The 27,437-nt window shown below is 37.1% G+C and overlaps 1 protein-coding gene across 2 annotated transcripts; it reads left to right on the top strand.

Annotated features, from left to right (window-relative positions):
• Nucleotides 1-87: 87 nt before the first annotated feature.
• On the top strand, nt 88-27,437 carry GNPDA2 (glucosamine-6-phosphate deaminase 2). Of its 2 annotated transcripts, none has more exons than XM_066384938.1 (7): nt 88-216; nt 3,353-3,514; nt 7,012-7,113; nt 8,138-8,320; nt 15,242-15,426; nt 16,762-16,936; nt 26,109-27,437. In XM_066384938.1, exons 2-7 carry the CDS (start codon nt 3,391-3,393, stop codon nt 26,168-26,170), a joined length of 831 nt encoding a protein of 276 aa, XP_066241035.1. In that variant the 5' UTR covers nt 88-216; nt 3,353-3,390; the 3' UTR covers nt 26,171-27,437. The 2 variants fall into 2 exon arrangements, with proteins under 2 accessions (XP_066241035.1, XP_066241034.1); XM_066384937.1 differs by lacking the exon at nt 26,109-27,437 and adding an exon at nt 22,723-26,087.

Here is a 27,437-nt window from a genome sequence, read left to right as displayed (position 1 = left end):
AAAGGCCCCCGCAGCGCGGAGCTGACAGACTCCGCCGCGGCTCATCCCCTAGAGCCCGAGGCACGCGCATGCGCGCCACCGCGCGCCTCGCCGCCGTCCCTTCTGCGCCCCGTTTTGCATCCGGGTCTTTGGGCTTCGCGCTCCACCCGTTGTCCGGGGTCGCTCGTGGGTTGCTAGGTATTGGCTGTTCGGGCCGTGCCGGCGTGGGGAGAGCAGGTGGGTCAGCGGTGAGTCCAGGGGAATGGGTCAGGAGGGGGCGTCGGGCAGGGGGCCCGGCCGGGCAGTGCCGCCTGGGGTGGGCTTTGTGCGGGGACCGGGGCGCGGAGCCCGGGGCGGGTCGGGGTCTCGGGAGCCTCGGGCGGGGTGGCGAGCGCGACGGGCACCGACCCGGTCGGGCCTCCGGCAGGGGGCTCCCCGGCTCCTCTCCGGCGGCTCTGCAGACACTTGTTTAGAATCCGTCAGTCATCCTCGCGTGCTCCGAGCCGCGGCTCCCGGCTGCCTGGGCCCCGCCGCCCAGCCTCTGAGGCGGAGAGCCTCCCGGCGGCGGTGACCCCGGTCGGGCTCCGAGACTCTGCCCCGCACGCCCCCTTCCTCTCCCGGGCGGGGCGGCGGTGACCCCGGTCGGGCTCCGAGACCCTGCCCCGCACGCCCCCTTCCTCTCCCGGGCGGGGCGGCGGTGACCCCGGTCGGGCTCCGAGACCCTGCCCCGCACGCCCCCTTCCTCTCCCGGGCGGGGCGGCGGTGACCCCGGTCGGGCTCCGAGACCCTGCCCCGCACGCCCCCTTCCTCTCCCGGGCGGGGCGGCGGTGACCCCGGTCCGGCTCCGAGACCCTGCCCCGCACGCCCCCTTCCTCTCCCGGGCGGGGCGGCGGTGACCCCGGTTGGGCTCCGAGACCCTGCCCCGCACGCCCCCTTCCTCTCCCGGGCGGGGCGGCGGTGACCCCGGTCGGGCTCCGAGACCCTGCCCCGCACGCCCCCTTCCTCTGCCGGGCGGGGCGGCAGAGCCCAGCGGGGATTCTGGAGGCTGGAAGCTGGTAGACTGACTCCCCAGAGGTGCCCGTCCGGCTCGGAGTTCTGACATCTGGGTTCAGCAGCCGCGCGCCGAGCGGTGCACATCCAACGTGAATCAGCACCGAGCAGGAACAGGGAGGGCGGGGCTCCCTGCCTGTGATGCCGGAGAATTGCCCAGGGCCATGGGAGTTTGGATCTCTGAGGACTGGCAAAAACACATCTTCTAATCTGCATAAGTGTGGCAAAAAACGATCTGCTTTATTCCCGGTGAGGTGATTCATCTGGGACTTTTAGGACTGAACTCTGAGTTCTCCAGAGTTTAAAAAGCAAGCAGACGAAACTTGCCTATACTTGATCTGAGAGACTTACTTGAACCCCTTTCCAGTGCAATCATCTTGTATGGTGTTCTTTCTAAATTTAACCCGATAGTAAGAATCACCTGTGATATTTGCAGGAGTGCAGATTCCCTGGACCCCATTTCAGAAATGCTATGGCCACCGAGAGGGGCTTGGGAATCCCAAAGTTTTAACAAGCAAATGCTATTTATACTTGTTACTGTGCCAGAATTCAAGATGTTGGTGATAATTTTTGTTGTTTTGTCAGAATTCTAAAGTGTTATATTCCTGAGGACATCGTTTAGGTTCCATATATTCATTGTAATGAGACTTACTCTGGTTAATTTAAAGAATTTGACTTTGTTACTCTATGTTAATTAAGTATGGGGGTACAAATTTCAGGACTGCTGCTGAAGCATTTTCTAGACTGACAGCTGTCAGAGGGGATGGGGGTTGAGTGCTGGGTGAAGATGTTGAAAGGACTAAGCAAAGAAAACAATCTCATAGACATAACAGTGTGGGGATTGCAGGAGGGAAAGGGGGTGGGGAGGTGGAGGCGGGAAGAGGGGGGATAGATCCTGATGGTGGCAGAATTGACTTGGGGTGGTGAACACGTGATGCAATATAGGCATGATGTGTTGTAGAATTGTGCACCTGAAACCTATATAAGTTTATTAAGCACTATCACTATCACCCCAATAAATTCAATAAATTTTTAATTAGAAATATAAAAAATAAAATAATTTATTGGGTGACATCCTTTTAAATATAGAGGTAAATTAAAATCTGGGAATTATGAAAATATAAGAAATAAATCTGGAGATTAAGGTTCAACTATAAATGTTATTAATTCTAACAGTACAAAAATAATACATTTTGCAGAAATGGGGATGTAAGAAAGTGTAAGAATGCAGTTTTCTCTTTTATGACAGTAGGTTAATCTACATTGTCTAAAATGGAATCATATAGTTTTAAAATTACTGTGCTCTCAATATTTGTATAATATTTTTTTTAACTTTAGGGTACTCTTTTAGGAACTGAAATTGCTTTATGCGAAGAAATTTTTTCTTCAAAGATCAGCAGTTTCTTTAGTTCACTTTTTTTCTTTCTTTTATGTTGAATGTAGGAAAAAATTTGTCTTTTTATTAAAAATAGTATGTCAAAACCTATATCATTTTATTAAGCAATGCCATCCCAATAAATTTAATTAAACATGAAAAATTGTCTCAAATAAAAGTATACTTAAATACTCAAAATTATAACATGTCTAGTATGATCCCATTATTAAAAGTTATTTCTATATGTATTACTTATATGTGTGCATAAGCTAGATAGATATCTGGAATGATGTATACCTAATGATATTAGAATTATTTATGAGTGGTAGGATTTGGGTTGATTTTTTAAAGAAGTTTTTGTACCTTTCAATATTGATTGAAATTTTTTAAAAGTGAAGGTATTGTTTTATAACAACATTGTTTAATAAAGAGAGGTTTAGTTTTTACATTATTTATAGGGAGAATTCTGAATTTTAGTAAATAATCCAAAAGTTGCTGAGTTAATCGTTACTATCTTTAACTTGCAACCAAGAAATGAGTACTGCTTTGTCTGCCTTTAGGTTCGTTTTATGTTGATTTACACAGTATCCTTATAGAGATAGTGAGTGCAATGTGGTGTCTTTATAGTGAATTTGCCTTGATACAAATTCTGGCTTTGTCACTTAGTACCTGTGTCACCTTAAATAGTGTGAATCTCTGTCCTCATCTAAGACTGGGCTTTATATTACTTTAGCAGATTGTTGTAAGGATTAAAATATATGTACTTAAATGATCTAGTTCACTGCATGGAAACCAAGGCCTCTTCTAAAGGGAAACAGCTATTATTACTATTTTCAAAGTACAGATTATATTTGTATACATACATATCTTTTTTGAATTTATCAGTGTTGCGCTTCTACATAAGTGTCTATAAGTTACTTAAAATGTTCTATGATGGAATTTTCTCAGGTTTGAACTTCTTGTCCTGGAAGCTGTGCGTCACCATAATGAGGCTTGTAATTCTTGATAACTATGACTTGGCTAGTGAGTGGGCAGCCAAATACATCTGTAACCGCATCATTCAGTTCAAACCTGGACAGGACAGATATTTTACACTGGGCTTACCAACAGGTAACATGCCATTCCCCGCCACCTCTCCATTTTAGATACTTTGGTTATGGGATTGAGGGTTTCCTTTAGTAAAATATGTTTCCTTGTTATTTCTTGCTACATCGCTGATTGCGCATATTAGTATATAGAGCCAGAAATAAATCTATCTATCATCTATTATCTATATTTTGTTCATATTTTCTTTGTTTAAATTATATTTCACCTACCCCTCCAAAATACAAAATATATATCCTAACTTAAATAATGGTCATGGTATTTTTTTATATATTTTCTTATAGTGTTTTGCTTGTTTTTAAGAATCTTGCTTTCACTACTCATATAATTTATAGTATATTAGTATTAGCTTTCTTATTAACCATCAAGTGGTACCTAGAGTATGTGCTGTTGCCTCTTAATTTTACCTTAGCTGCCTTACATTATTGTATTTGCCATTTGCTATTTCTGTGTTTATTTTCTTTCTATTATAGAAGTATTATAAGTGAAACATTTTAGATTGGTGTGTTTTCATGACAGAAAAATATAAGCATTCATTACATATTTTATTGAATTTAAGTCTGTTAAATTTTTTCTTAAAAAATAACCAAGTAGGGTCATTGATACTTTAGCACTTTTTTTGATATTATAGCCATCCACAGGAAAGAGTATTGCACCTGTAATCGGAGCTGCTACTTTCTTGATTCCTGCAAGGCATTTGTTCTGTATTCCTAAGCCTCGGTTTCCTTACCTTTTAGAAGCCTAAGGATAATAACAGCTTACAATCTGTTTTGAGGCTCAAATAAAAGTGCTTGTGCAAGTCCCTTGTATGTTGTAAATAGTACATAAAGTTCCCATAAGTGGGTTTTGTTTAAACAGTATTTCTCCTTCTGCCCCTGCCCTTCCCCTGCCAGCTATAGAAAAGGTAGGCATCATGATAGTTTTTTGCACTTGCATTATTTCCATGAAAGGTACTCTTCAGTTTGCCAAGTTGACTTTTTTGTCTGGTTTTCTTACTTTTTGTGTTTAGCCCAGGGCAGTAGATCTTGATGAGAGGGGCAAAGAGGGACTTCCCACAATTGTCCACACCAGTGCTGGGCCTCCTCAGCAGCCGCAGTTCTGACGCGTGAGCACCAGTGGCTGACCCACGGCCCTTGCGTCAGTGTGCACACTGTGAACCTGGGCTACACTCAGGCTAGCTAAATCAATCACTGTTTCAATTATAATATAGAAGTAAACAATAATTTGACTATAAGGGCAGAAAGGCTTCGGAGTCATAAATGTCGACAGTGCTAACCATGCTTTTGTGTATCTAGATATACAACTTTTGATTTATTTTGGATAGTATAACTACCTAGTAATATATCTGCCAAGGGTGTATCTCTGGAAAACCTTTGTTGGTGTTCCTGCTTTTCTCCTTCATTGACCACTGACAGTGATAATCCTGTCTGCCCACCCCCCATACTTTTGAAATTTCAATATTTGTTTCTGTAATTGCATGTAATATGCTTTATAGTAATTATCCTCCAACCAAGCACAATATCTGAGGTATATAGCTTCTTAGTATGTATGTATTGAAGTGACTTTAATAAGCTTGACATTTAAGGGCCTGAATGCTGTTGGCCTTACCTACTTCCCTGACTTATTCCCACCATTCCCCTACACGGAATCATTACAGGTAGATTAGCCTGCTTTTAGTTTAAAGAAGAGGCCTGAACTTGCTGGCTTTACTTTCACTCATGCTGCTAGCATGTTATGTAATGAAACTTATATGAGCTCCGGAACCAAAATATCTCCTTAGTCTCTGGCTTTACTGCCATGTGATATTTGGCAAATGTCTTAACCTTTTTGACCCAAGTCTTTCACCTTCTTAATGGGAAAGATACTGCCAATTTCCCAAGGTTGTGAGATTTACATGAGCTTACTGTATGACAATACAAGCATTGAATCCAACACAGGGTAGGCGTCAAATGTCACTCCTGAACCTCTTCCCCCAGCTTTTGTCTACCGTCACCAACTTACCCCATCTTTGACTGTTGCAATTCCACTTCTTTAAGACTCAGTTGAAGTGCCATCTTCTTTGATCCCTCCTCCAACAAGCAAGACTGTAGTTTTCTTGAATTCACTCAGTTCTCCAGACTTCTAATAGGTTGTTCTTACTATTTTCCCTTGTATTATAGTTATTTTGTACTTGCCAATTCCATCTTTTGAGTTCTCAGATGGAAACCGTCTTAATTCTTTGTTTTATCAGAATTATAGTAAGCACTTGCTAAATGTTACAGTAGTAAATTACTATTGCAAAGCAAATACTGAAATGAATTTTCTTTAATCAATACACCCTGTACCATATCTTTCATTGAGTTACTTCCTCAGCCACTTTGATTAAAAAGTAGAAAATGCATGTTTCTTGTTATCACCATTGTAACAGCTTCTTTTTATTTATATACCTTCAAATTAAGGAGGGATTTCTATAACTGTGCACTTGACACTGAAAGATAGACACAAAATATTTACGCCTTTAGAAGGAAGAAGGAAAAGCAGATTTATCTATCTCTGAGCCAGGTTCATGTCAGTGTGCTGTAGTACTCTGAGTAGGAACTGTAAAATTTGCCCACATAAATTTTAAATTATTACTTGCATTTTAAATCAGTATGTATTCTTAACTTTAAGGAAATCTGTTAGTCTTCTGTTCTCTGAATCTGTCTATATGATATTCATTATTTATAGCCACTTCCGTGACTGTCATCTCAAATGAGAGATAGTGTTTTTTCTTTTTTTTTTTTTTTTTTTTATTTTTCTGAAGCTGGAAATGGGGAGAGACAGTCAGACAGACTCCCGCATGTTGTTTTTTCTACTCACAACAAAATCATGAACTCAGATGAAGTGCCCGAAGCCAAGTTCCCATTTCCTAGAATTATAAAACCAGGAACTCAGATGGAGTACTCAAAGCCAAGGTTCTGTTTCCTAGAAGTCACTTTAGCTGATACGTGCTCAAGTTAGCACACAATAACAAATGAAAAAAAAGAAGCTCTAGTTAAAAATTTAAATGCTAAGGTTCCTTACTCAATCTTGCCAGTTTCAAAGTCCATTTTAAAAGTAGGGGCAGTGTGTAAACTTAGCTTTGGTTATCCTTTTTATTTCAATACACGGTCAACACTTGATCCATTTTTTTGTCATTTATGCTACAAATCCTCCAAATTTTTTTCCTGAAAGGTAGATGTTTTCTTTTAATTCAGATGTGCTCTCTAAGTGTTTTTAATCTTGTAATGTACAACATTAATTCCAAATACCTAAAAATTCAATAATAATTTTCTGAACTGTATTTTCTATTGACAGATTTCCAACATTTACTAAAATTCAGTACCTTGAAAAGAAACTAATCCAACATACATTTATTGTTTAAATACATATTTAAATTAATAATTATTTGCCTAATAAATTAGAAATATAGGATAAATTAATGTGAACTTTTAAATTCAGTTTTTAAGTTATGTTTTAAAAATGTATTTTTTACCTATTTTTAGGGAGTACACCATTAGGATGCTATAAAAAACTAATAGAATATCACAAGAATGGAGACCTTTCTTTTAAATATGTGAAAACCTTTAACATGGATGAATATGTAGGTAAGGTATATTATTTGAATATATTATTTGGCTGTGTTATATATATTTTAAATAAAATGAATATATTTTAATGTTTAATATATTATTTGAAGTTTTAAATATAATATGAATATATTTCTAGAGTATAATAGCCTTGTGAAGAGGTGGGAGTGTATTATAAAAAGAAATCTATATTTTTGTGATAACAGTACGATATTGTGGAAGGAATATGGAACTAGAAATCGGAAGATCTGTATTCATCTTGGGCCCTGCAGTTTACCAGTCTTGTAACTTTGGTCTAATTTGTTCATATTTCTTATTCTCTTTTATTTTTCATTAAGGCAAAGTTAAAAAACAAATCTTGTTGTGGGGAATAAAGTAATATGTATATAAAAGTAATTAGTAAAATAAAGATTTTATATTTGTAGCTGTGAAGCTTTTATGATTTATTGATTAACTTGCTTAACTAGACAGATCTCTGATGCATATAAACTGTGTTAACATGAGTGTAATATATAGAGCAGTTTGAATGGTAGCCTAAATGGTAGCCCAAGAACTGCTGTGATTCAACAGACTTTGCAGGCGTGTAGGAAGACTGAAGAAGGAACATGGACCAACACTTCAGTTGAATAGTTAATTAACTTATGTTGACCTTAACATGTAAATCAGTTCCATTGCTTAAAACTTTGCATGTTTGAGAAATCGAGTACAAACTAAATGCATATGAACTAGACTTCTGTGTTTGAATTCCAGCCCTTCTGTGAGCAATGTGACTTTCAGAAAGTTATTTAACATTTTGTGCTTCTGTTCATCTGTAAAATGGGAGTGATAATATTTCCATGGATATACAGATTAATTGAGTTAATACATACTTGCACAGTAGCTAAAATAATGCCTGGCATATATTCCACATAAAAATGCTTTTAAATTGAATATGGTAAAGAAATGTTATGTATTTTAAATAGCATTTAGAGCTTGATCAGAGAAGCAAATTTTAAATTTATTTTTGAAAATAATTGTTTTTATTTATTAACTGTATGTTTAGGACTTCCCAGAAATCATCCTGAAAGCTACCATTCTTATATGTGGAATAACTTTTTTAAGCATATTGATATAGATCCTAATAATGCTCATATCCTTGATGGGAATGCTGCAGATTTGCAAGCAGAATGTGATGCATTTGAAAAGAAAATAAAAGAAGCTGGAGGAATTGATCTTTTTGTTGGAGGTATGTAAAACATTTCATTAATTCTTTGTTAATATTTGTATTAGGTGCCATGAATTTAAAAAAAAAGTTGTACCATTGTTTAGTGTAAAGAACACTTGTCACTGTCTACAATGCACATTTATCTGATTTCTGTTTTACTTTATTTTCATAAAACTATTATCTGAAGCTTGCAAATTGGAATTGTTTAAAGTATGTTTCAAGAAATAGGTTCCAATCCTTGCCAAAGTCTTCTAATTACTTCTTTAGAACTAAATGGTTCATCTTGCAAAACAAGTGATGTTTCTTTTTCTAAGTGATAGTCTTATCTTAGTTTTTTAACTCCAGCCAAGCTTTCCTGTGGAATTGCAGGGTTAAATCTCTAAAAGCTTGCATGTGGAACAAGTGGATATTAGCATTTCTCTACAGGTCACTTAAATTTTTTTTCTCTCACTAAAAAATCAGTTAAGAATGATATAAGGTTTTATTTATCATTAAGCCTTAGTTAATATGAATTAAGCAATATAATTTTCTTAATAAATTCCAATGCGATTAAATGTTGATTTGACTAGGTTCCACTTGAAATTTATGTGTGTGTATGTTTGTGTGTACATAATTAACATTGAAAATAGGTGGAAGAGTTTCTTCCAGTGTAGAGACAACATAATTTTCTGTCATCAAAGCATATGAGACAGCTAATTCATTACCATCAAAATATTATGGTAACATCAGAATAACATCAACTACACTACAACTAAAAAAGTTTTGGGGCAGATTTTTTAGTATTCAACTAACCATACTAAAGCTCTAAGTTAGCATTAAGTTCTCTCTATGTATCTTATAATTAATTTATTAGAAGACTGCTGAAAATTACATGAATTCGATCTTCAATAGAGCTGTATGAAGATAATTTATTGTTGAGGTGACGATATATGGTTGAGGCACTTGGTATGTATTGCTCTTGGGGAAAATTGAGTTTTACAATCATATAAGTTTTCATCCTGTTTTGGCCACTTATTATCTGTATGACCTTGGGAATTAAATTGAGGTCCAGTATAATGAAGTCATTTGTAAAGCATAATTAATGTTAACCATTCCATAATTTGTGAGAGTTAATTATGTTAAAAACATGTATAAAATGCCTTGCACAGTGGTTGGAACTCCACTAAGTGTTAATTCAGTTTTCTCTTTCTGAATTGTAGATGCTGAAATAATTCACTAAATTTCCTGCTTTTCAGTGTTTAGTTTGTTTGTTTTTTTGTGTTTTTTTAACTGAATTAATCTATAAAGGTATATAGCAAGATTGAAATTTTTTCTTTAAGGAAACTTTTATCTGTCTCATAGAATCACTATCAATTACTTTCTTGTGTAGATGGAACAGTTTATATTTGAACAAGAATCCAAGTTAGACCATTTTGCTTTACAAAATAGAAACATCATCTATGTTTTAAATAAAATTTGCTAATATTACATCGATTTTCCTGGAAAACATTTACACTTCAATTTTGTCCATATGGCTCAATTCTGAGATAATTTGCACCTGCCAGTATCAAAAGTTCTATGTGTTTTAAATAAAATTTGCTAATAGTACTGCAGACTTCCTGGAAAACATTCATGCTCCACTTTTGTCAGTTCCTGTTTGCACGCCAGTATTAACTATAACTAAGGTAATGCATTTTTGAGAACATTTAAGGAGTGCACTACCCATCTGTTCTTTAGATTTTCTAAACTTTATATCAAAATCTTGTAGAATTACTGTAATATAATATACCTAAATTATTTATCTTAGTTATAGCAAGGAATTGTCACTCATTTACGGTTACACAAAAAGGTATATATTTAATAGATTCATTATTTAAAATGGTACAAGAAAAATGTCATTTAAAAATATATATTTTCTCAACTTTTTTTGTCTTTTTAAAAAAATTTTATATTTTGATGTTAGTGAGAGCAAGGGAGAAAGAGAGAGACAGGAACATCGAGCTGTTCCCAAATGTGCCCTGACCGGGTATCGAACCAGCAGCCTCTGTGACTTGGGACGATGCTCTCTAATCAACTGAGCTATCTGGCCAGGACTTCTTTTTACTTCTTCATTGAGGAATTTTTTCCTATTAATTTATTGACTTTACAGCAAGAACCATGTGGCAGATCCCTGAGTGATTCAATGCCAGAAAATGGTATTTACTGGGAAAAAAACAGATAACTCTTTAACTCAAGTTTGTCCTTTTGTCTACTTTCCGAAAGCATCTATAGCAGGGGTCCCCAAACTACGGCCCGCGGGCCGCATGCGGCCCCCTGAGGCCATTTATCCGGCCCCCGCCGCACTTCTGGAAGAAGCACCTCTTTCATTGGTGGTCAGTGAGAGGAGCACATTGACCATCTCATTAGCCAAAAGCAAACCCATAGTTCCCATTGAAATACTGGTCAGTTTGTTGATTTAAATTTACTTGTTCTTTATTTTAAATATTGTATTTGTTCCTGTTTTGTTTTTTTACTTTAAAATAAGATATGTGCAGTGTGCATAGGGATTTGTTCATAGTTTTTTTTATAGTCCGGCCCTCCAACGGTCTGAGGGACAGTGAACTGGCCCCCTGTGTAAAAAGTTTGGGGACCCCTGATCTATAGCTTAACATAATATTTAAGGCCAAATCTTTCTTATCAAAGATAGAGCTTTCTTCTTTCCCCATAGCTTTAAGTCACTTCTCGTTTCCTTTTAGCTAAAGTTTTTTGGTACATTTCCTTACTATAACCCACGTTACTGCTCCTTTGAAACAAACGAAGCATAAATTATAGTTATCACTCACTTTTACTAACAAAAAGTAATTTACTTTGTTTTTTTTAACCAATTTTTGTCTTAAACTTTCTGTAGTTCTCTCCAAAAAAAAAACCCCAACAATTTATTTACTTATTTCTTTTGTTGTTCTCCTACAAAAAAATTTAAGAGGATTTCCTTGCCTCTTGCATTAACATCGTCACTGTAGTCATGTGATGGTCCAGGGTCTGACAGTTTTTGAGCTTTTTCCTCTTTGGGATACCCTATTATTGGATGTGTACTTACAAAAGAATCTCATTTGATTCTTTGCCTTGTTGATCTTGTTATCGTTGGATTTTCAAGATGAGGCTTAGTATCTGGGTCTTACCACTTACCCTTCTTTTGTTCCAGGGTTTGGTTAATAAAAACACTAAGAACTGAGCCAAATGGGATCAAAATATCAGCTTTATTAAAGGTAAAGTTGAATTAGAGATTACAGGTGTGCTTGAGGCCAAACTGGGAGGTTTCCGAATTTGAACCCACACTGCTCACTTGTGGGGTACATCAGGAGTCCCTTCCCTGAGGAGAAAGACAGAGCAGGAAGGGTACTCTGGGAAGTTCTTCTTCCTCTGCTGACAAAACTGTTGAGAGAAAGAATAAACTGTCCCTGACCCACTGCAGCAATAAAGTAACAAACATGGAATTTTATTAATACACTCTAAAGGTATTATTAACTTTAACGTTTTCTTAAGATAATTTGTTTTTAAAACAAAAAAGATAGAGAAAACTGTAACATTTTCCGTTAGTTAAATACGGTTAGATAATTTGGTTTGCAAGTAACAATAATCTACTAAAGAGACCGAAAGTGATTTGGAATGGCTCTAGGTTAATTCACAGAGCCGATAGAAGACGTTGGATAAAACCAGGCCTTTGGGAAAACCGGGAGCCTCTGGTCTTCAGAGCAGGATCGCATCAACCCTTTCCTGCAGTGCTGTTGTCAAATGCCTCAGCTCTGGATGCCTTTTTTCTTATTGTAGCCTTGGTCAAGTTTCAGAATTTCTGGACAGAAATTCTAATTGTTTCAGCTTGGGGCCACACTTTATCACTTGACCACAGGCGTTCTGCCTAAGAGCCACAGGGTATTATGATTATTTTAGCCCCTGTTGTGAGGGGGAGCAAAGCCAGGGTAGAAGCCACAGAGAGAAACTGTGAGCATATCAAAAAGTTGCCACCAGTCATCAGCCAGTATTTAATGAGTGTCTCCTGTGTGTCATATGCTGTTCATTTAGAGTAATGAAGAAGCTCAGGGTTTTTTCTCATGAAGTTTACAATCTACCCTACAAAACTATAGGAACACAGGAAAGACATACAGAGTGGGGCAAAAGTAGGTTTATAGTTGTGAGGACACAAAACAGTTTATTCTGGCATTACTGTTTTTTAATGATTGTATTATTTTCCGTATGTATAACCATAAATCTCCTTTAGCCCCAGTCTGTACAATCCAGACTCTGATATTTTAGAGATGCCTTATAAAGGTTCAGATTTCTTAGTTTTGACTTAAATACTGAATTAGACTTAGCCATGGATTTTAGATTTCATAATTACTTTTAAGAAAGTTTTATAAAACTTTGTAGAGCATTATATAAACATTTAAAAATATAATTTTATATCAGGAAGGTCAGTTTCTGATATTTGCTCATGATCAGTAAAGGAATATATTTACCCATCTCCATCATGAACCACTGCTGGTCTTTTCAGTTTCGCTGTACACTTTTGTATGACTCAGATCAGTGGACCCACTAGGGTTGATCTTGGAGAACTTCCTGTTTTTCCCGGAACTTTTATTTACCTGGTCCCATCCCTTTGCCTTTACTCATACACAGAGAAATATAAAGATACGGGCAGACGTGTATCTAAGAGGTGAAACAGACAGTTTTACAAATCTAGAGAGAAGTGCATATCTATCATTTAAAATTTGTATTTACAAGGAAATACATACTTAATAGTAGAAATAAACAACACATATTAGCCACATGTAGTTCTAGCTTTATGTCCCCATATTAAAAATTCCTAGAGGCCCTGGCCGGTTGGCTCAGCGGTAGAGCGTCGGCCTGGCGTGCGGGGGGGGGCCCGGGTTCGATTCCTGGCCAGGGCACACAGGAGAAGTGCCCATTTGCTTCTCCACCCCCACCCCCTCCTTCCTCTCTGTCTCTCTCTTCCCCTCCCGCAGCCAAGGCTCCATTGGAGCAAAAATGGCCCGGGCGCTGGGGATGGCTCCTTGGCCTCTGCCCCAGGCGCTAGAGTGGCTCTGGTCGCCCCGGAGGGGCACAGCATCGCCCCCTGGTGGGCAGAGCGTCGCCCCTGGTGGGCATGCCAGGTGGATCCTGGTCGGGCGCATGCGGGAGTCTGTCTGTCTTTCCCCATTTCCAGCTTCAGAAAAATAAAAAAAATAAAAAAAAAATTCCTAGATTGTTGTGCTTTGGTATTAGTATATGTTTCCTAAGATTTTTTTTCTTCCTTCAAAACCAGGTTACTTTTTGTCATATTTTACCTTGTTGTAACCTGGAAAAAATTTGTCAGAATTGTGTGTTAAGAGTCAGTAACATTATATATATATATAATGATTAAAGAAAATATGCATATTATAAATGTAACAGATATTTTGACTAAGAGAACTGGTGGGTTTACTTTTTGATTGCCAAAAATCTGACTAGTTGGATACATGTAAATGAAACTTGATTTATGCCACAGAAAGATTCTTGATTTTATAAAAAGATATACCTTCAAATTTTTTCAAGTAAGAAATGTCATTTTTAACTAAATTTTAGAAGAAGTCCTAGAACATTAGAGCTGGCAGATCTCCTTGAGGCAGTATTTTGAAATTGTGATTGTCACCACTTGAAGTCATGAAATCAACATAGTCACGTCCAGTATTTCCCTTTGATATGTTTTGTAATGAAATGAAATGTAATCCAAAATAGCTTGTATGGTTCCTAGTAAGGGTATTGTTTCATGCAGTTTTTATTTTAATTATATTTATGTGTATATGGGTGTGTGTGTATACTAGATTGCAGTAAGATTAGATGTTTTCTTTTTTTTTTATTTATTTATTTATTTATTTATTTATTTTTTTTTTTCATTTTTCTGAAGCTGGAAACAGGGAGAGACAGTCAGACAGACTCCCGCATGCGCCCGACCGGGATCCACCCGGCACGCCCACCATGGGGCGGCGCTCTGCCCACCAGGGGGCGATGCTCTGCCCATCCTGGGCGTCGCCATATTGCGACCAGAGCCACTCTAGCGCCTGGGGCAGAGGCCGAGGAGCCATCCCCAGCGCCCGGGCCATCTTTGCTCCAATGGAGCCTTGGCTGCGGGAGGGGAAGAGAGAGACAGAGAGGAAGGTGTGGCGGAGGGGTGGAGAAGCAAATGGGCATGGGCGCTTCTCCTGTGTGCCCTGGCCGGGAATCGAACCCGGGTCCTCCGCACGCTAGGCCGACGCTCTACCGCTGAGCCAACCGGCCAGGGCCTTAGATGTTTTCTTACAAGAGGTTATAGTAACAAAATGTTTGAAGAAAACTACAGCTCTAGATGTCTTATTCGGTGTAGACATTGTAAGTGAGGAAACTGTACTGCAGGGAGGAGGAGGAGTTAACTGTCCCATCTAGACTAGAACCACGCAAGTTGAAGCCGAAGTATAAGGGCCACTGGGTAGGTATCAGAAAATTTTGATGAGTCTATCTTAGTAGTTACAAAATTATTACCTTGAACAGTTATATAAAATCCATCAGCATGAGAGTTTCCTTTTGAGCTTAGAATAAGGTGTGGGGGGGATGACAGATATGCCTAATCTATCTCACAAGATTGTTGAAAATATCTGTTCTTGAGATGATATATATGAAAATGCTTTATAAATGTAAAGTAACATAAGGAGCTATTGTGACATAAGGAGATACTTAATTTTACTGCTATTGGAATCATGCTAGCTCAATGCTAAGCATATGAAAAACATTGAAGTACTTGTTGAATCAAATACAGGAACAAATATTTTAATACAGCATTAGAAATTCAGCTGTCAAAAAAATAAGGTAAGTGTGATTATAACTGTTTCTTTGCTCTTAAAAACATGTTGAACTTCGAGCCATATTTACTTATCTATATTTGTGTATGTGTGTGTGTGTGTTTTCTTTTGAAAGGAATTGGTCCAGATGGTCATATCGCTTTCAATGAGCCAGGATCCAGTTTAGTATCAAGGACAAGATTAAAGACTCTAGCAATGGACACCATTTTGGCAAATGCTAAATATTTTGATGGAGATTTATCAAAAGTGCCAACTATGGCTCTAACAGTTGGTGTGGGGACAGTGATGGATGCTAGAGAAGTAAGAATTAAATGTTAATGTTTTTCCTTTGATATCAATAGATACTGGAGGAATTTGTTGACAAATGATATTTTGGTTGCGTCCCATTTACATTTTGTTATCTAACTTTCAGCAACTTTTGTCCATCTCACTGCTATGTTTATAATTCAACTAAATCAAATCTTTTGGAGCTGTAAACTAAGAGCTAGGCACTCTTTTGGGTTACTCCTTAACTTGCTTATTCCGACCTTACAGTTTGAGGTCCTAAAATCCCCCTGATCATATATGGTCTGTTTTTAAGTGAAAGAACTGTTGGGACAAAGATGCAGTGCTAATTAACACTCAACTGCTTTTGGAGGCTCAGGATAGTGTAGAGTAGTGTGCTCCCTGACTGTAGGAGGATGGCCCGGTTGGTCCCAGCAGAAAAAGAACTCACCTCGGACTGGATCTGTTCTAAATTTGGTGTATTTAAAAAGGCAAGAGCTCTGAACAGTAGACCCTATCGAATTTTTAAACTTCTGCTTGGACTGTCATTTCCTTCTTTGAGAATAAGCAAAACAAGTTATAGTCAGCTCATGAGTATAAGTGGTTAAATTATATTAAAACCCTAAACTCCATTCCTGTCTGGCAGCTGGATGGGAAAGTCTTAGAGGAAAGAGTACAGTCAAGGCACTGATGAATAGTAACTAACCTTGACGTAAATATATCTAGATTGGAACTTACAAATAGAACTAGTATTCAGAATGTAGTTTTTGATAGAAAACTCATCAGCATATGAAAAATCTTTCAAAGACAAATTTATTTTGTAAATAAATTGAAAAACAGATTTAGATAGAGTAATCTTATTTCTGAAACATGAAACTGAAAGTTATACAAATATGATATGTCTTACACTTAACAAGATTTAAGTTATAATACAACTCATGCTGATTCTTGAATGAACAGAATTACTCACTGTCCTTTTTTTATTTCTTTCTTTTGGTCAATTTTTCCAACAAAATTATCTGAGCTTAAGACATGTGTCCCATTCTCAGCTTCTCCACCACATCTAATCAGTCACCAAATCTCAACAATTTAACAGATAATTTGAAGACAAATAAGGAATTAGCACTTCATTGCAATCACCTTAATTCAAGTCTAAATAATTTTTTCCAAGGATAATTGCACACCCATTCTAAATCATGGCTTGTCTGTTACCTTAAAGAATAAAAATAAATACTTGCATTATGAAGAAATATCAAGCTGTTTATTTTTATTTTAGCCTCAGAAGAATAAAAGTAATTTTTTAAAAAAAAAATAGAACTTCTCCATCATTTGGAATGTTTTAAGAACTAACAAGTAATGTCTGATTTTCAGGTAATGATCCTCATAACAGGTGCACACAAGGCATTTGCTCTCTACAAGGCGATAGAAGAAGGGGTCAACCACATGTGGACTGTGTCAGCTTTCCAGCAGCACCCCCGAACTATTTTTGTGTGTGATGAAGATGCTACCTTAGAATTAAGAGTTAAAACTGTGAAATACTTTAAAGGTGAGCATTGATGTTTCAGAAGCAGAATGTGAGAATGTTCCATTGTAGATAACAAACAGAAAAATTTAATATGATTGTATAGTTACACCCTGCACTGTGGCCTATTAAAAACTGGCATTGTGCTGACCCAGTAGCCAGTTCTTTCAAGGAATAGAAACAGTATTCAAGGAATATCTTAACTCATAGTGTAGCTTTAAGATGGTTTCCTTTTTTTTTTCATGAAGAGAATATCTTTATATTTTCAGTAATTAAGATTTTTCTTGAAATCCAAACTCTAATAAAATTTTTACTTCCATATTGAATACACAAGGTTACATAACCCAAAAGAAATGTATACGTCCTTTCTGATTTTTTGTTTATCTGTCCCACCTCCCTCCCCAAGCTATGTTTAGAATTGAATCAGCAGATAAGATAGATGGGTTTGCCTATTACCTCATTTACTTTTTATGATTTCAAACAAATTATCCCTATATCTTAAACTTATTTAAGTGTCAAGAAGAGTATGGTATAAATCCTAAAAGTAAGCAGGAGTTAGATTGCCCAGACTTCTTCATGTGTATCTTCCTCTTCTTCCTGCAGCCTAGTTCAGGCATCCTTAAACCTTACTGTACGAGTTTATATATATAAAACCACATTACTTGATATATTGGGTAACTGAAGAGATTTTCAAGGACAACTTTGAATATACTCATTTAGATGTCATTCCTTACTTAAGTCAACTCCATACACACACACACACACACACACACACACACACACACACATATGATATATGTATATATATATGTATGTATAAATAGGTATTCTTTATAAAGCATCTACCTATATTTATATAACTGATATAAAAATATGTAACTGGTCATATAGGTGAATAATGCCTAAAGTAATTAGTATGTGAATATAAATTTTGAATTTTATTCTGGTACAGAAAAATTATATGGAACCAATTAAACCTATATTTCATGGATATCAAAGTTAAAGAAGTTACTATATTTTATTGCCTCTTAAACACATTTTTTTCACTTGTATCTTGTCTAAAATTGGGATGTGCTTAAAGTTGGTGTGCAGTATTTTTTTCTTAATGCCACATAAATTAATGGTGTGTCTAACAGTTTTCAGCATTTCATATTTATGAAGTATTTATATAATTCATAAATGTAAAAATTATAAATCAATTTAAAGGAAACCAGTAATTTGTATTTCATGTAAATGTGGAGATATGGCAGAAATCTGGAAGGTGATACACAAATGGAAGTTTGGCAAACAGTTAAAATAGTCTAATTTTTAAAACAAAATTTTGATCATGTGTATATAGTTTTGTATTTGCACTTATCTGTTGTGAGAGTTTCCTTGTTTAATATTCTTCAAAAGTATTTTTAATAACTATATAATAGTCATGTAGACATATCATTATTTACTTAAACATTTGCTTAGTTTTAAACTCTTAGATCTTTTCCAGTCATTTGCCATGTTTTTATCAGATAAATTATCAGTTTTTTACCAAGCCACAAATATGTCAAATAAACTGAAAATTTGTTAGCTTCTTAGCAATTTCACAGATAAAAGCAGAGAATATCTGTGATGAGATGTGAATAAGAACTCTTAGGTGGAGTTTTACCCATATAGTTCCATGCAATTCTTCAGATTTCATCACACGTTAGGTTCCATGAAAAGCTGATAGAAAGAATCCTGTTATCCAGATTTTAATGACAGTTTTCAGGAGATTCACTTAACATTGCCATTTTGTTTAGCACCAGCAATTCCCAAATAAACCCAAAACTTGTCTGATGTTGTCAAATTGATTTTTATCAAAAAATGTTTACATTTAAGTGAAGTAAATATTTAGTAAAATATTTAATAGTAATAGCCAGTATCTTTGTGACCAAGTGCTATTCTAAACCCATTACAATGATTTATTTCTCAAAATTCCATGAAGTGGATACTCGTTAAATCACTTCCCCCAAGTCACACAGTTTTTATGTGGGTGAGCTGTGTAAGTGAAATCAGGCTTATCTGGAGTCTGGGCTTTTGTCCACTGTTACAGTGTCTTAATAGAAGTGTAAACTCAGGCTGTGGAATGATCTTGATTATATTGCTTCCAGAAAAGTATAGCCATGTGTTACAGAAGAGCAGTAGATGATTATATGTATTTAGTTTTGTTCATCTATCCAGCTTCAAGTTTTCTGAAACATTTTGAAGTATACAACTATTCGTGAGAGAATGTATGCATTACCTTTTTGAGGACACCGTATTTTTCCCTTGGAATTGTATGTATTTCTGAAGAGGTTCAAGATGTCAGCTTCTGTCAGGATGCCTCCTTCAATACAGAGAAAAATAGAATTGAGATATTGTTCTGAGCTATAGATGGACCTTATCTTACAATAAGATATTTTGATATCAGGTAGAAAATTAATATCATGAACTTAGACATGTTAGAAAAGTTTGGATTTGCTTATTCTCACTCAATTATTGTATCACTTTAATATGTACTGGAGGATATGAATCCTACTGTTCATATCACATAACTACCCTTTCTTCTGCCATTGCTAAAAAGTAGAACAGGTATCTTTAAGGGTTTTCATTATTTAACTGCTAAAGAAACTATAGATTAACTACATTTAAAACAGTAAGAATCATCAATAAATGACAGTTTATTTTAACATATACCTTTTGAAAGATAAAATTATATCCAAGGAAAACAGTTTAATACTAAATGTTTTTGCTTTAAAATAAAACTTCTGTTTATGCACTTGAGAATATATTTTTAAGACAACATCATCACGGTGAACATTTTGTATTTCATCCTTTTTAGACTCTATTCCAATAGCTTCACAGAAGTTGAGTGAGTTCACATTAAGCCAAAACCATAAAATTGGCATTTAACGTTTATGATCTTTAACTTTTCTTCTTCTGGCAACATGTCAGTTTATATTATTATTATTTTTTCTTTTTTGTATTTTTCCGAAGTTGGAAACAGGGAGGCAGTCAGACAGACTCCCACATGCGCCCGACAGGGATCCACCTGGCATGCCCACCAGGGGGCGATGCTCTGCCCTTCTGGGGTGTCGCTTTGCCGCAATCAGAGCCATTCTAGCGCCTGAAGCAGAGGCCACAGAGCCATCCTCAGCGCCCAGGCAAACTTTGCTCCACTGGAGCCTTGGCTGCGGGAGGGGAACAGAGAGACAAAGAAGGAGAGGGGGAAGGGTGGAGAAGCAGATGGGCGCTTCTCCTGTGTGCCCTGGCCGGGAATCGAACCCGGGACTCCTGCACGCCAGGCCGACGCTCTACCACTGAGCCAGTTTATACTATTTTATTAATACTCATTATAATAATTTACTTATTTGTTTATAATTTAAGTAGCAATTATTTTTTTTATCAAATTCTTGTGTAGAAAGGTAACAATTTTTACCTTGTCATAGTAAATTCTTGAATTATCCCAAAATCAGTATTTTTAAAAATTTCTAGTTGGGAAGCAGCCTTATCTTTTGTATAAAAGTTATAGCCAATGTATAGTTTAAAAAAAATGAATTGAATTTTTAATGTTCATCCTGATGTTTTAAAGCTCTGATGTATTCTTTTCCATAATCAAATCTGTAAAAAATGGTAGATGAGTTGTATCAAGTAGAATGATCTTCTAGAAGACAAAACATCTGCTGACCCACGTGGCTGAAATCACCAGTTTGTTGTACCCTCTTTACTTACTGTCTCTCCAGTCTCCACTCTACTGCTCTTTATATCCTGGTTGTGAAAATGGGTTCATTTCAGTTAAAGCTTGTTTTCAGTAGGATTGGTTCTATCTGAAGGGATCAGGTAATCTTTTTCATTAGCAGATATTCCCTTTGCACTATAAAACATTCTTTTAATGCATATATCTTTGATAAATTATATTTTTCAGTTAGTGTCATCAGCCAAGAAATATGGTAACCCACCGTTCAGGACATTGTCTAACACAGGGTTAATCAATAGTGTAAGAAGTATCCTTGCCTTAAAGTAGTTGGCATTCTTCATAAAAAGTTGGCTCATTAAGTGATTTGAGAAAATAAAATGTAATATTACATTGAAATAAAAGCTCCACAAAGGTAGGGACTTCTGTTCACTACATTATTTCAGCATCTAGAAATGTGCCTAGAACCCTGGAGGCACGTGGTCAGTGTGGGTGGTCGGACAAGTCGAGATGAACACGTGACTGTGAAACCCTATCAGTTTAAGTGCTTTATTATGTAATTCATACTATGAAGTCCAAAGTATACTGTAGGAGGGAGAGAGTTATAGTTGTTGAAGAAAACTGGAACTAAGCTGATGGTATTGAGAACCCTGGAAGAAAGGTAGCTCACATGTAAGGATGAGCTAATATAGTAGTAGAAAATGTCCTGGTAACAGGGCAGAGAACATATAATGTGTATTTGATAAAATGGGGCTAGAGTATCCTTTAAAAACAAAGGGAATATGTAGATGAAGAGCAAAAAGACAAACCAGGGCTGACTTGTCATTGGCTCTCTGCCTTTTTTGGGGGGGTCATTTTGAAAATCTGGTGAAAGGGACTGTCCTCAGAAGACTGCACATATATATGTGTATGCATATTATTGTATATATTAATGCGGGAGATCTGAGGACTCCTTAAACCTTTCCTAGCTCTATTATAGCTTAGGAGCCAAGTTAGGAGTTGATGCTGTACTTGATTTCTGTCAGGTGGACAGCTTCTGTCATCAGTCTACAGGTCAGAGGTGGTGCAGTATTGACTACTTTTTCCTGCATTCTAAGTTTAACTCTTATTATATTTAAATATGAAGTGTTTAACAATGGTACCTCGTTGCTTTTTTTAACTTTAAAAATCCTCATATTAGAATGTAGATCATGGGCAAAAGGACTAGTTTAATTTAACACTAGGCCTCATGAAGAACACAGAGGATGTTCATTGAAAGAATGCTTGTGATTACTCCTGTTCTGGGTTCTCTCAGAACTCTTGCATTTGAATATCCAAGAAGTATTCTTTTCCTTATGAGGGTGTAAAATGAACAGCCTTATAACACCAAAACGATATGGGATGGGAGTTTTATTAACCCTGAAGAAAACAGTTATACATATTGAACAATAGGTCAGTGTATTTCAAATCCAGCCTCAGGGATAGCTTTGCATAAAACAGTATAATGAGTGAGAAGTCATTGGTTTTGTCCACATATTCATGGATTTTTATCACAGGCTTCTTGTCTTCAAAGCACTTAGTAAGCAATTGGGTGGTGTACAACTTTATAGGAACTAATACTATAGAAACATTTAAGTATTAGAGATTATATTTAAGACATGTTAAACCAACATCATTATAAGACTTGAATGTAGTATGTTGCATGCACTGCTTTCTGTTTTGAATTTCTGAGCTGACTGCTCCATTTTATAAATAAGGCCGGATAGCTAAATGGCTGCCATGTACCTGAGGCAGAGGCTGAACCCATCTCAAGTGCCTTTGTGCTTTGTTTGGAACTTGCGCAAAAGCTGTTATTTCCTGGGCTAGTTGCTGCTCCAAGTTTTGCAGTTTTCAAACTTTTCCCATTGCTCACTTGAACCTCTGACCCTCTTTCCCTCCCACTGCATGGAAGGGTTAACATTTGTCCCTCCACAGCCCCTACTTTTTTTTTTTTTCTTTTACAGAGACAGAGTCAGAGAGAGGGATAGATAGGGGCAGACAGACAGGAACGGAGAGAGATGAGAAGCATCAATCATCAGTTTTTTGCGACACCTTAGTTGTTCATTGATTGCTTTCTCATATGTGCCTTGACCGCGGCCTTCAGTCGCCCGAGTGACCCCTTGCTCAAGCCAGCGACCTTGGGTCCAAGCTGGTGAGCTTTGCTCAAACCAGATGAGCCCACGCTCAAGCTGGCGACCTTGCGGTCTTGAACCTGTGTCTTCCGCATCCCAGTCCGACGCTCTATCCACTGCTCCACCGCCCGGTAAGGCCCTACTTCCACATTTTAAACCTATCTAATCCTCGAGCAGCCTTTCCTTTAAAGTCTATGCATCCTGCCAGTGCCCGTGGTCCTTTCTGTCTCAATTTAAGGAACATGGACGACAGAATCTGTCTCCTTCCCCTCCTACTGCCTCCTTTCCATCAATGTCCAGTATGTGCTACATTAATTTTAAATTTAAAAAACTAGTGGATGTACCATCTCACTAAATCTTCAGACTGAAAGAAATTTTTTTCTAAAGATTTATTGATTTCACGGAGAAAGGAGAAAGGGGGCAGGGGAACGAGACATATCATCTTATAGCTGCTTCACTCTCACTGTTCCCTGACTGCTTGTATGTGCCTTGACCAGGCAAGCCCAGGGCTTTGAACCAGTGACCTCAGCGTTCCAGGCCCACATTCTATCCACTGTGCCACCACAGTCCAGGCTTCACAGACTTTTTAAAGTAAATATTTAATGAGGTTCCACTGCATGCCATAACCTTTATGAACTTGGGACTTAAAGCTGTGAATAGAAGTTTCTTGTTGGAGATGCTATTTTCTAAAAATGAAAATGACTTTTAAGAAAGTGGCACAAATATTTTAGGGTGACATTTGGGCTGAGACCTAATCAGCAGAAAGAAGACAGTCATGTTTTGCTCAGGGAGAAGAACATGCCAAGCTGAGTCAAGCAGCAAGTGTAAAGATCCTGCACTGGAGCCAAGCTCAGCTTTTCTGGGGCCACAGCAGTAGACTTCGGGTTGAGGACAGCGTAATGGGAAAGCGAGAGGACATGAGATCAGAAGAATAAACAAAAACAAAAGAAGAATATCTAAATTATTTTCTAAGAGACCAGAGCAACTGATAATTTTAAATAGGGAAATGGTACAATCCAGTTTGTTTTATAAAGACTAGGTTGCCTGTTGTCCAGAAATTGTATTATGGGATGGGGGAAATGAATGAAAGTAGGGAACTGGAAATAATTTGATTTGAAGATTGGCTTCAACTAGGGTGGAGTGGGCAGATGAACTGGGGCTAACTGGGATTTTTTTGGAAGTACTGACAGTCCCTCACTTCGACTTTAGAAAGCTGCAAAGTGATATGCATGCAGTAGAAACTACTTTGAATATTTATTTATTTATTTATTTATTTATTTATTGCACTTTTCTGAAGTTGGAAACAGGGAGGCAGTCAGACAGACTCTCACATGTGCCCGACCAGGATCCACCAGGCACTCCCACTAGGGGGCAACGCTCTGCCCATCTGGGGCATTGCTCTGTTGCAACCAGAACCATTCTAGCGCCTGAGGCAGAGGCCACAGAGCCATCCTCAGAGCCCGGGCCAACCTTGCTCCAATGGAGCCTTGGCTGCGGGAGGAGAAGAGACAGAGAAGGAGAGGGGGAGGGGTGGAGAAGCAGATGGGCGCTTCTCCTGTGTGCCCTGGCTGGGAATTGAACCCGGGACTCCTGCACGCCAGGCCAACGCTCTACCGAGTCAACTGGCCAGTGCCTGAATTTTGATCTTGTCATGGGCTCCCGACATGCAGTAAAATACTCATGTGAAGCAGGGCAGCCCAGTCAGCCATGTATGTGATCAGAGGGTAAACAATCCATACTTTACAGTGTAGTATTAAGTACATTTTCAACTTATGAGTTGACTGAGCATTGACTCCATGTAAGTCAGGGAGCATATGTAAGGCCAACTGGTCTTGCTGCTGAATTAAAAAAGAAAAAATTCAGTGGATTTTAGTTGTCGGCTTTAGAAGCTCAGTGTTATACCACACACCAAGATTTTCAAAATGGTGTGGAAGGGAACAAATAGAGTGGGTCTGGACCTTGTTCTATTTAAGTTGCCAATTAGACCATGAAGTGGGCTGTTGAGCAGTTAGCCTTATCTCATTTCCAGATGCACTAATGGATTTTCTCCTTCTCTCCTTTTAAGACTCTTCACTTCTGTTTCTTCTACTACATGAACACTTCAGTGCTCTTTGCATGTTCCTGTCTTTGCTTATTAAAGCAGGTCCTCCTCAGTTTAGACTTTAAAGTGCTTTTTGCAGCTTGCCATCTACTTACTAACCAAGTACCCGGTCTCCCCAATCCAATAATCTCATTTCCTGAGAAAATTACACTGTGTATCCCTTTCCTCAGCCTCTTTGTTCTTAACAATTTGGAAAATGTAACCCCTTTAACTTTCAAAATATAAAATCTGTAGCTCATTACTGGGATAATCATTTCGTTTCCTCCAGAAAAATACAGTATGTATGTATTAAGACATTAGTAACTGGAAAATATTTCCCAAGAAGCTTTAATAAGAACATTTTACAAGCATACCAATTATAAAATGAAATTTAAATCTAGTTAGAAATTAATATTTAAATTTCTGTAGTTTTAGTAAATCCCCCTTGGTATGGCTTATAATCAACCCCTATTGTAAACGTATACGTCAATACAGTGAAAAATACACTGCTCACAAAAATTAGGGGATATTTTATCGCTTCATATTCATTTTTAAATATCCCTAATTTTTGTGAACAGTATAATTTACCAGATGAATGGATACTATAATCTATTGGAGATCTAAAGTATCCTAGGATTAGCAGACATTTGATCCTAAGACATCCATGGAGACATTTAGACCATGCCAAAAGGTCCTTGATAGTATTTTTTATGTATTAACTCGGTAAACCACCGGTATACAAGTTATGGGCTATTTGAACTGAGGGGTGTTTTCAAAGCATGGACATTTTTGATAAGGCCAAATTTCTCAAGGACCTTCTGGTGGAAACCAGTATCTCTATGGATGTTTTAGATGGGACCATATGTCCTACAAGGCTATTCTAGCATAACAGTTCTGAGCCCTTCATTGGAGTTTAGTAGAGGAAATGACTGACATGTAATTAAAACATATTAACTAAGTCAGCATTAAAATCTGTTTATAATTAAAATTTTGTCATATTGAAACTCTGAAGATAGGAACTGCTCTGACTTCTGGTTACTCCCAAATATCCTGTATACATTCTAGATCTACAGATTCATAAATAACTAAATTTATTCATTAGGTAGTCAAAAATAAACATTTGGAAATGTCTATTTGCATTTTTAAAATAAACAACTATTTTATATCAGATAGGAACCTTTATACTAATTTCATCTTACAAAATCTGTCGTTTTCTAAAGTAATGAGATAAAGTTCAAAATTTAAAATACAACTAGAACTGTGCTTTTTTTCTTTAAGGTTTAATGCATGTGCACAATAAACTTGTGGATCCACTATACAGTATGAAAGAAGGAAACTGAAGGAGATTGGAGCAAAATTCTGCTTGAAACAACAGAACACTTTATACTAGATGAATCTGCAGCTATGTAGTATGATAAACCATGGGGGATTTTTGAAGGCTGTCATTTTTAAAGTCCAATATCTATATGTTAAACATTCCATATTTAGAATGTGTCCATTTTATATTAGAGTTTAAGAGAAGTAGTTGCCTCTCATAATCAGCTATTTTAAAGTTCAGAAGCCATACCACTTTCTAAAATTTTTAAAAATCATTTTTAAAAATAAAGATTCTGTACATCAAGTACATTCATATCACTCCAGTGGCATTGTTAAATTTTCATTTTTTTAATCACATGAAGACACAATTATCATTGCAAACCTTTACTTTTGAAATGCAATCTTGGTATTTTTCTGTGCATCACACAAGCTTCCTGCACGTGGTTGCCTTAGTCATTTTCCTGAAGTAGCACCTGGACACCAGAAGTCCTGCTATATATTGTAGCTACAGAAAATCCGAATAGGTGACAGTGCCTAAAAGTACATATAAGTCTTTCTGTAATGTACAAGGGCATGATTTTTATGCACTTTTTACAAATGTGCTCTTGTTTTTATTTACTAACTTGGATTCGTGCTTTAATAAGTATTTTGGCAATTATGAGCTTTATACCTAGTGACACACTTAACAAAATTATTTTAGAGAAAGTTTTCTGATTATTGTTAAACATACTAAATGATTTATTCCTTATATATGTCTAAAAGGATAATATAATGAAGTATATAAAAAGTTATTATAAACTATTGTAGATTGCCATTAAGAACTTGCATCATTAAACTGCAAATGAAAGTATATTGTTTTCTATCTTTAACTCCAATAAAGCTTATAATAAACAAATGAAAGTTATCTAAATTTTATTTCCAGAAGTGAAACTGAATGCATGCATCTGATTCCAAAAATTAAGAGAGGCAGTTGACCCTGCATTTAACTTTGTTTACTGCCATCATGCAATTGGGAGATTTGTTAAAAGACAATGATCTACATATAATTGTTTAGTCTTGCTCCTTGGAGAATAAAAAATACCCCCTTTTCCTTTCAATATTTTACATGTTATAAGCCCATCTAGTAAAAGAAGCATTACTTATATATCCTGCTTAATTGCCTTTGTGACTGAAATGTATTTACATTTAAGTTCCTTAAAATACTTAAATAGTAAATTATAAATTAAATAAAAACTGTTAAAACATGCTGCTTTAATTCCAGATAATGAAGCTGTAATAGTCTTAAGTGTT

The sequence above is a fragment of the Saccopteryx leptura genome, chromosome 5, assembly GCF_036850995.1.
Source record: "Saccopteryx leptura isolate mSacLep1 chromosome 5, mSacLep1_pri_phased_curated, whole genome shotgun sequence".
Taxonomy (NCBI): domain Eukaryota; kingdom Metazoa; phylum Chordata; class Mammalia; order Chiroptera; family Emballonuridae; genus Saccopteryx; species Saccopteryx leptura.
The sequence above is the reverse complement of the archived record's forward strand: the minus strand, read 5'-3'. Positions and strand labels throughout refer to the sequence as shown.